At 48.6% G+C, this 10,171-nt stretch overlaps 1 protein-coding gene across 5 annotated transcripts; it reads right to left on the reverse strand.

The window, feature by feature from the left end:
• Rabl2b (RAB, member of RAS oncogene family like 2B) lies at positions 1–9,823 on the reverse strand. 5 transcript variants are annotated; one of them, XM_076911906.1, is made up of 10 exons: positions 9,539–9,554; positions 9,066–9,188; positions 7,978–8,131; positions 5,799–5,828; positions 4,519–4,598; positions 3,796–3,875; positions 1,810–1,921; positions 1,423–1,520; positions 1,081–1,164; positions 1–912 (listed from the first exon to the last, which is right to left on the reverse strand). In XM_076911906.1, exons 3-10 carry the CDS (start codon positions 8,082–8,084, stop codon positions 832–834), a joined length of 672 nt encoding a protein of 223 aa, XP_076768021.1. In that variant the 5' UTR covers positions 8,085–8,131; positions 9,066–9,188; positions 9,539–9,554; the 3' UTR covers positions 1–831. The 5 variants fall into 5 exon arrangements, with proteins under 5 accessions (XP_076768021.1, XP_034372896.1, XP_034372899.1 ...); XM_034517005.2 differs by lacking the exon at positions 9,066–9,188 and having other exon boundaries at positions 9,539–9,823; XM_034517008.2 differs by lacking the exon at positions 9,066–9,188 and having other exon boundaries at positions 1,423–1,517; positions 9,539–9,817.
• Between the last annotated feature and the right edge of the window lie 348 nt (positions 9,824–10,171).

Raw genomic sequence — 10,171 nt, forward strand, 5'->3', positions numbered from 1 at the left:
TTAGTGTTTACGAAACTTAATCTTTATTGTAAAAAAGGAAACAATATAAACAAAATAATGATGATGCAAATAATGTTCAGGACGATCATCAAAGCAATCGAGCAAGCTGCAGAAAAGCAGGGCAGCTCTTCTCTGCTATTTGCTGCCACCCACAAAAGATGCAGTGTTTAGCTCGCCCTAGAGAGGTGGAGGAAAGCTTTCTACCCTGAGATGGAGGCTTTAGAGGAAGTTTTTTGTTCACATGGGCAACAGTAAGGTGTGTGTATAAGCAGATATGGCTAGACTTGTCTTCACTCCACTGCAATAGAGTCCTGCTCCCGTGCTCTCAACCAAACTAGAAGAGCTCCTGAAACAGTCGGTGCTAAAAAAACAAATCTGGAATTCATAGTTGTCTGTCAAAAATATTGTGAGAAAGTTGGTTGGGAGACAGGGACAGAGGTATCACGGATGGATTCTGTAGGGACACACAGTCCTCAAGGGTTAGCATCATTCTCTCGGCAGAAATGAAGGGACAGTCCCTGAGGTCAGTTTGGGAAGAAAGACAACAAACACCTAAATGTCTACTAAGAAGACGTGAGCATGTTCACTTTCTGCACTGTCAGGCTGCTGGGGTGGGGGTGGGGGGAATGTGAAAGACATGAATTCCTCATCCTGATGCAGGAAGCTGGTGGGTATCACGCCTGTCTAGTTTGTGTTGACCTCATCATGTACCACAGAACAGTGGGTTTGCAGGAAGTTGAGCAGGGGTAGCCTAGAGAGGTTCTCCAGAGATGTAGGATGTTCCAAATGGCTCCCAAAACCCCAACTCCGCCATGTATGGATGTCCTCAGGTTAGGAAGGAGATGGGCTCTTTGTCATGTCACCCCGCTCTTGGTCTGGTGTATCCTCTTCTTTCTGCTCCAACTTGAAGTTCTGTGAACAAGGTCATAGGTGAAGCCTGACCCTGTATTTGTCCAATTATAGTTTTGAGGCAGTTAGGGGTTCCAAAGGCAGGCAAAACCCTATGTGTTACATCTTATTGTACATCTCTGAAGAAATCATCTACTTTTTCTATTGTACCTGAAACTGGGCCTGACTTACCTCAAGCTCCTGTAAAACCTCATCCATGAAGTCCTGGGAACTTTCTTTGTAAGCTACAGCTAATCGAATAGCATCGTTGAAGAGCTGAAGGTGAGGCAGAAACGGTGGAAGTGTAGCTGTGGACCCCGTCTTTATAACCTGCAGTCTCACCCCTCACTGGCACCCTCTTATCACCCTAGTCCCACAGGCAGTGGATTGTCTCACCACATTTGGTCCTCCCAACCTCTCTCCTTTGCTGCACCCAGCCACGCCCTCTCCTTGCCTCCTCCTTCCTCTCCTCTCCTCCCCGAGATTCCAGGACTCCTAAGCCACTTGAGCAGACTGCCTCTGGGCTGCCATTACCTTCACAACATTGGTACCATCAGCAGCTGAGACAAAGTAAAGGGGTAGGGAGAACTTCTTGGCAAAACTGAAATTCTTTTGAGTCATCTGTATGTCTGCTGCAGAAAGAAGCAGGGCACTGGCTTGTCTACCCAGGCACAGAGAAGAGTTTGGAGGCAGGGTCAGTGGAGGCTCTGGGCTTGAGTGGGGAAGGGACTGTCAGGGACTGCCCTCGAAATGGGTAACAGGGGTCTGTGTCGTGGGAGGAAAGGGTCTTGCTGCTGGCCTCCTTATTAGAAAGGGAGTGTTTTGGGAAGGAAAAACAAAGGCTGCCCATTCTTTGAAAGAAGGAAATGTATGGTCCGTCCCCGGGAAATTCCTGTCACCCAGGTGCAGGGATGGCCCCACCATCAATTTTATTGGCCACCAGGATGCATGGGATCTCCGGCCTGAACTCCCGAAGTTCTGCATACCAGGTACCCAGGTTCTTATAGGTGATTTTCCTCTGGACATCAAATACCTACAGAAGGTAGAAGACAATTGTGTCAAAGTACTTTATCAGTTCCAGACAACACACACCCAAACAGGTGTATACAAATTCAGACCAGCACCTTCAGAACAGGGCCAGAGAGAAACTAATGGGCATGCATCACAAGTGGAAGTCAGTCTCAGACAGAAAAGAGGTAAGTTCAGATACAAATGCCAGAGCAGGACTGAAACAAAAATGGCTGACCCCCTGTGTGTGTGTGCGTGTGTGAGAGACTTCTGGTTCCATTCTTTCATTTGCCTTATTTTACATTCTTTTATTTAGTACCTTTGTTACTAGAATTCAGACTTTTAAGTTCTCAAGGGCTTTTGTGCTTCAAGGACTGTGGGGAACAGGTGCTGAGTCCCTTCCTTCCATGACCCCTCTGCTGTCGTCCTCTCTGTGCACACACCTCTGTCTGACTATGTGCTGCCAGTACTCAGAGTCCTGTGCAGGCACACAGGAAAAAGTAACAATGAAACATCAGAGGAGGCTGCACAGAGACAGTGGCATCTAAGCAGAGACTGGACCACTAGCAACATATCTGTTGAATGGGTATAAACTGCAGAGAGTTGAGGAAAGTGCAGGTGGGTGGGGGATGGTGAGCAGAATGGACCAGTCTTGTGCACCCTTTTTGTGGCACTCCTTATGGATGAGAGGATGGTGAGCAGAATGGACCAGTCTCCTTATGGATAAGAGGATGGTTAGCAGAATGGACCAGTCTATGGATGAGAGGATGGTGAGCAGAATGAACCGGTGTCCTTATGGATGAGCAGTGGTGTGCTTATCGTAGGAGGTGGGGCTAGGAGGGAGGTGGTGTCAGATGCTGTAAAGTTTGCCAGGGAAAACTTATATTGTGTAGCCAGACTCTCAACAATGGCGTCAACTTGTGTTCTTATCAGAGCTGTAGCACCTGCTTCCTTCGTGACTAGGGCCAGAATGATTTACAGAGCTGTCCCAACAATATGACATCTACCTGGGACTGTTTACAGACGCAGTCTTGAGGTCTAGTTGCCATTCTGTAAGCTAGTCCACATCAACTCTTACTGACAGTGTCCTTACTTGGTGCCAGTCCCTAGGGTTCCTAATTCAGAGAACTAGACTATGGGACTGGGGTAGCTCAGGGGTAGAATGCATACACGTATGCACAAAATCAGCCCTGTTTACTCCCTAGTACCAAACCCAATCAAAACCAAACCGAATCAAACCTCAAATCAGCCTACTGACTCATGTGTCACAGATGCTTGGTATTCATGAAAATGTCTTATCTGTGGATCAAAAGAAAAACATATTCCTTCTCAGCATGTAAGAGTGGTGGCCTAGAAAGTGAGCCTGGGAGCTCAGAGGCAGGAACTCCCAGGACACAGAGTTTTAGAGTCTCACTAGAGCCCTATGCACAAGTGACTTCTGGGGACTTTTGTGCAGCCTATCACCTAGGCCAGGTAACTATCCTAGATAGCACAGTGAGAGCCTGTGAGGAAGGTGAGGGCTGGTCTGAGAGGGAAAGGCCTTTCAGAAGCTGTGGGCAATAGCTGAGGTGCCCTTGAAGTTTCCCTGTGGGTGAGCTCCTGCAGTAACCAGCGATGGCCCTGCCTCAGCCATGTTTTCTTTGAACACTGAATGGCTAGGGGAGCCCAGCTTCTGTGCTGTCTTTTATCTGCCCCCATCTGAGGACAGCGTCTCTGGCACATTCTTTTCTAGAAGCTATGGGGTGGACCATCTGGGTGGCCCTAAACAACCCTCTGCTACACATCTATATTTGGGAGTGGGGCTGAGGACCATTGACCTCTGTCTCCTTACTCCTCAGGCCAGATTGCCCAGCGCCGGTTTTTTTTTTTTTTTTTTTAACTGCCTGGCGGGTTTCATACCATGATGCAGGCGTGAGCCTTGTGGTAGTAGGAGGCGTGCATGCTCTGGAACCGCTCCTGGCCTGCTGTATCCCAGAAGTCTGCAACAAGAACACAACTCTGTCTGCCCAATGGGGTTGAGGGGCAGGGAGACCCCAAATGTGCCGTGCATTTCCAAGCAGGTCTCTGTATAGAAACCTGAGTGTACTGTGAGACGTGTGTATGCAGTGGTGTGTGGAGGACAGCAGAACCAGGAAGAAGGACAGTGCAGATGGGGAATCCCAGAGGGAGGGCGGAGTGCAGGTGCCCCTTGTCCCCACACTCAAGATGGGATTCTTCATGATCTAAATTTCCACAGACGGTGGACAGTCAGGATATATGACCTGGTGACCACAAAGGAATGTCATGTCCTACATTTAAGAAGTGGTGAGGCTACAGATGTATCTATTTATACTAAGCTGAATGTTGATCCCTGCACTGAGAAGTTTACCCCCGTCAATGGCCTCTGTGCTCCTTTCAGTCTGGCAGAAACAGTCTTTCAGTGTCTGCTTCTCTAAATCCTGACCTGCACACCAGTCCTGGCCTGGGTGCTGTGAGGCTGTATGTCCTTGTGTACCCCCTTTTCTGCTTCCTGACTTCCAATTTTTCTTCTTTCACTCTCTCCCACGAACGAACCTCCTTCCTTTTCCTATCCCCTCCTGCACCCACCCCCACTCAGCGTGGCCTGAGGCCCATGCTGCTCACCCACAAGGATGGTCTTGCCGTCTACTGTGGCTGTGTGCTTATACAGAGTCAGCGCATATGTGGACAGTTGCTGTGGCTGGCTGGATCAGGTTAAGGATCGGAGGTGACTGAACAGAGGCGAGCAAAGGGGGGTGTGGGAAACAGGTCCTCTTCTTACTTAGTTTTTCTTTCATTTTTGAGGCAGGTCTCACTATGTAGTCCGGGCTGGCCTGGCACTCACTATGTAGACCAGGCTGGCCTTGAACTCACAGAGCTCTGCCTGGGATTACAGGTGTGTGCCATCACGCCTGGTTCTTTTCTGTTGAGACAGGTTTTCCAATGTAGCCTCTAACGTGGATATCCTGACTTTGTCCTCTTTATAAAGAAGTCAGATTTCAAGTTGAATAAATTCTACAGACAGACAGAGGTAGCTTCAGTGGCACAAGGTCTATGGAAGGGTCTCGAAGCCTGTCCTGGAGACCTGAGTGTGAGGTCACGTGGAGCGGGATTTTACAGAGAAGCGGTGTCACGATGCTCTAAAGTGTGACTGTGGATGCTTTGAGACTTTCACAGACAGAGTTCTAATAGGCTAGAGCATCATGACTGTCCCACGGTAGAAACCACCGACAGGCCAGGCAGCTGACAAAGCATTTACAAATGGAAGTTCATGTGTATGTGTGAAACACTAACAAAATTCCTGGGGAACAGCATCTTGTGAAGCTGAAATATGCTGGACAGTTTAATGAGCCACGCTGAATCAACACAAGTGGGCTTTGTATACAGTGGATGGCACAAGTGTCTGGGGCTATGGTCAGGGAGAGAGTAATTGGCTCTGCAGTTCTCCCATGTAGCCCTCAGGGGTCCACTTGGGGAACTTTTAAAAGATGCTCTAAGTTGCAGCCTCTTACTCTAAATCTGTAGGACACAACAGCTCAGAGGATGAGGGTAAAGCTGATACCCCACGATTTATAAAGCTTCTTTCTATTGAAGGAATAAGTTTTAGGCTCCAAGGAGAGAGGTTAAATAATTTACCCAAGGTCAGACCTAGTAATGAGGAGGCAAACTTTGTATCCAGGCATCTGATCCAGACTAATGCGTCTGCTATTCTTCCTGCCTTCCCGGTAGAAAGCAAGTTTCTGGCAGCAGCAGCCTGGATTGTATGGTGTGGTTTGGATCAACCAGTGAGGAGCCAGTGTGAAGGAAACCCACTGGTCTTCCCTGGGCCACTGGACTGGAGGTTATGAAGCATGAGAGTGGGAAAAGCCACAGGAACAAAGGACACTGCAAGCCTTTAAGGATACAATCCATCCATGAGAAACCTCTCCATGAGTCTGTAAGGGAAATGTGTGAGGTCACAGGTCATGTACCATCTCTAGCTTTTTGTCCCTACTTTGTCACCCCCTGAGCTGACAACTTGGAAGCGACCTGAGGCTTCCTATCTCTTGCCAACTCTCTGTCACACAGTTTCTGGTCAAGCTTGGGCCATGGGAATCACTAATACCAAGCCCCCAGAGCCAGACCACTGGCATCAACCCAATGGTCAGTCTGCATCACTTCCATCTCAGACTGCTACACACAGAATTACCCCTGCCTGTGTACGGGAAAACCGGGGCCCAGAAGACTGTATTCTTCATCCAGTATTCATCTTCCCAAGGCTCTGCCATTACTTAGGGCTTTGCTCAAATGTCATCTGAGCAGGATGGTGACTGTAATAGGTAAGAAGTCCCACCCAGCTTGTACTCCTTCATCCCTCTCTGTCTGCACAGAGCTCAACACGAACATTAAGTTACTGCAGTGATGCTATCAATCAGAATGGAATGCATGATGGAACAGTTTGTGAATCTTTAGTCTACTGCTACCTCCCCATGTCCAAGGCAGTGCACTGGTGCCCAGTCAATATTTGAATACATGAATGTGCATAGCTAATAAGCTTAATTTAGTATGTAGTTTGCAGCCATGGGACAGCCCTGAAACCTTGTTATTATAACCACTGACTATCAATCAGTCTATATAGTAAATCTACACAGAAAACAACATAACAAACCTTGTACCTCCCTGAAAGACATTAAAATCACGCACGCACGCACGCACGCACGCACGCACACACGTATATGGAACAGCATATATACATTTTAAATAAGAACAAAAACAAGATTTTAACACTCCTATGGTGGATAATTTCAAACGTCAACATGATGAGGTTTGGAATCACCTGGGAGAGGGCCTCTGGGCACAGACATACTGAAAACTGGCAGAGAACTCCTGAGTCCCACTGAAACTGAACAAGGTCTTCTCACCCACCAACCTTCCTCTAGACACAGAGTCTACTGCAGTCTCTCTCTAACATTCTGCTTAAGGTATGAAAGGGGTGGGAACTACTTGTCTTCAAAATGTCCTAGAGGCCAGAACTGTGTTAGTCTTTTGATGTTCTGTTAGCTACTTGGATTTTTTAAAAACTGCATTAAGTTAGGTTAGTGCTGACTTGGGCCTTCCCTGGACTTCACACCAGTCCACATTTCCCTAAAGGTCTATCAATTATTAAGCCAATAACTGGTCTCCCCTTGCTTGACACTTCTGTTCTCTGTGTGGACAAAGGGCTGCTATTTACTGGGTAATCTTCCAAATCCTTACTTTGCATGTGATATTGTTGAGGTTAGAGCAACTGTAAAATACTACAGCCGAGCGTCAATGTAAGACAGAGAAATGAATGTCAGTTCAGGAAGCTGGTGCCAAACTAGCAAGGCCCCTGGGAAGCATCATCGCTCTCTGAGTCTGACATAGAGTGTGAGGTGATCTGCGGACTCAGGGGGTGGGAGACTAAAGTGGACATTTACACAGGAGCAACTCTCCCTTCATCCTTTGAAGGCAGAAACGAGCATGTACTCTCAGCACCCCACCCTGAATGGGTGAGAGGCAGGATGCATAAGCTGAAAGGAGTGCAGATCTCCATGTGGAGATGTCTATGCCTGCATAGGCAGGCACTGTGCAGAATAATCCAGTCATTTACACCATTGGAGTAATCGTTCAACCTCAGGGCATCCCTCCAAGGAAGCATCTTTCCTGCCTTTATTCTCCCTGTCCTGCTCTGCTCCATCCTACTGCGCTGCTCCAGGTACCCAACCTCACGTGGGCAGTAATATCTCACTTGCTACCCCCCAACCTCATGAGGGTAGTAATATCCCACTTGCTACCCCTCTACTAGACCAGTAATCTCCAGGGTGATCCACTCAACAGCTCCTGCAAGGACTCAGAAGGCTCCCTGATTTTATCTCTCTGACTTTCTCCCATTTCCTCCTGAACACAGTTACTGACATGATTCTGATGTCTGCCCATGCACACCTGGGCTCCAGTCAAGGCCTCCCCCCCCGCCCCCCGCCTGCTCACAGAAACCACATACACTCTCTTTACCTCTGGAAGACTTTTCTAATCTACCCAAAGCTGATCTGGGATTGATTTTCCTTCCCTGATTTTCTGACGTACTTGGACTTGCCCACCGCACTGTCCCCCAGACAGATGATCTTCACGCTCTCATGAGCGTCGTGCTTCTCCTGGTCCAGCTCACAGTGCTTGCTTCTGTCCCCTGCCATTAGCTCTTGTCCGTAGACAAGTGCCAGCCCTGGAGTCTTGTCACTGTCTGGAAAAGTCAACAAGAGTCCACTGTTAGAGGTGAGAACTCTCCTCAACTGAATCTACTTTCTTCTTTTTCCTGAACAGCTGATGAGAGAGAACCCAAGGACACATATCCTAACAACTTCCACACACACATCCAGCCACCATGTGCTGAGCCTGAGGGCTCTGCCTCTGTCTCTAGAGTCTCCTGTCATTTCCCAATGCAGGTATGTTTGGGCCACACACCTCTCTTCCTACCTTCCATTCTAGATTTTATAAGTTCATCATATATGACTTCTTACTTGTGAAACACAAGCAACAAACATCAACAAAGAGTGCCCAAGGCACACGGGAATCTGATATTTGGTAAAAACAAGCAGATGCAAACCATACAATCTATGATGCCTGACCCATATTCACCATCACCTTCCTTTCTCTGTCCCCCTGTTGCCATCAGCATCTGCCTCGAAGTCCCTTCACCTTGGTAAATCCTCAAAAAAAATTTTTTTTTGCAGGTGTTCTTTTTAAACCTCTAGTACAGTGGCTTTCAGCCTCTCTAATGCTGCGTGCGACCCTTTAATATAGTTAGTAGCTCATGGGGTGGTGACTTCCTCAACCATAAAATTATTCCGGTTGCTACTTCATAACCGTAATTTTGTTACTGTTATGAATAGTAATGAAAATATCTGTGTTTCCTGATGGCCTTAGGTGAGCTCTGTGAAGACTCCCAAAAGGTTAAGAACTACAGCGATACCTTACTCGATTCCTAAATGTAGATGATACAAACGATACCGTGTCAAGATTTTGCTCTGCACTGCCTAAACTCGGATATTTAACTGTTCATGAGTTTTGTAAATAGGAGACTAGGGCATCTAGGAACCTTACACGTTAAACGTCAACACTACGTTAGTTCTGTGCACACTTCTCGTATTCCCACAAGTAAAAGACAGGACTACTACCTAGTGTCAACACCGGTGCGTAACATCATCTCCAGCCTGGTCCACTCTCTTCATAATCAAATACGACTTGGCAAACACTGCTTCGAATGTACAATAATCCAGACTCTTTGCCAGCTGGGCGCACTGCAATTACACCACAGCTTGTACAGGGAGTGGTCCCTTCGAAAGCCAAACCCCGACTATCGACTCACAATGGAAGCCCTCAGTGACTGTCACTGTCTTCACGCTTTACGGGGTCAAACTCTCTTTCGTGTGACAAACGTTTTTAGGCGCCCACCAGGCCTAACCACCATCTCCCGTAAAGGACCCACGATCTGCGGTCGAGTCTCGGCCGGGTCTCCGCCTTCCCTCCGCCCCACCTCTCGGGCGGGTTCCCCAGGCACTTTCGGCTTCGCGAAGGCTTAGAGGGACCCGGGACACCGCAGATGCGCTCGCCCACCACAGCCCCTGGACCGCAAAGGCAGCCGGCTTACCTGCTTACAGGAGACGGTAGTCGGGTAGCCGCTCGGTCGCGTCTCTGCCGCTGCTACGCGACCGCACCAGGACCCCGAGCAGGGCTGTCCCTCAATGGCCCGAAGGACCCCAGCGAGGCGCGGGCTGGCTAGCGAAGTGCCTGTCCGTCTGGCACCTTCCAGGATGCACATCTGTTCCACTGACCAGGGGCTGACAGAGTGGGTGCACTGGGCTACTGGCCTGGGCTGGGCGTGGGGACCGCAGATTAGAGAGGCATCTGACCAGGTTGCTGCAGTATGTGATGCCTTGATAGGATAAACCTAAATAAATTTCTCAACTTTTTTCCCCCATCAATTTATTCATCACTGCCCCTCCCACCCGACTCCCTCACACAATCTTTTCCTCCATCCCCTCCTTTTCTCTGAGAGGCTCCCATCTCCCACCTCCTTGGATATTTCCCAACCCTGGCACACCAAGTCTCCGTGGGGCTAGGTGCTTCCTTTCCCACTGCTGCCAGATAAGGCAGCCCAACCAGGGGAATGGATTCCACAGACAAGCGACAGCTTTAGGGATAGCCCCCCTCCAGTTGCTGGGGGAACCACATAAAGACTGAGCTTCACAGCTACTGTGTGTTGTGTGTTCAACCTTGTATG

This window comes from Arvicanthis niloticus, chromosome 13 (assembly GCF_011762505.2).
Source record: "Arvicanthis niloticus isolate mArvNil1 chromosome 13, mArvNil1.pat.X, whole genome shotgun sequence".
In the NCBI taxonomy this organism is placed as follows: Eukaryota; Metazoa; Chordata; class Mammalia; order Rodentia; family Muridae; genus Arvicanthis; species Arvicanthis niloticus.

Excerpts from the sequence above, each read along its gene's own strand:
- Rabl2b (XM_034517005.2), bottom strand. The coding sequence starts at position 8,084 with ATGGCAGGGGACAGAAGCAAGCACTGTGAGCTGGACCAGGAGAAGCAC. Across the intron at positions 4,599-5,798 it reads AGGTTTCTCATGGATGGATT|CCAGCCACAGCAACTGTCCA; the intron begins GTATCCTTAAAG and ends AACCTGATCCAG. Across the intron at positions 1,521-1,809 it reads GGTGGCCAATAAAATTGATG|CAGACATACAGATGACTCAA; the intron begins GTGGGGCCATCC and ends TTCTTTCTGCAG.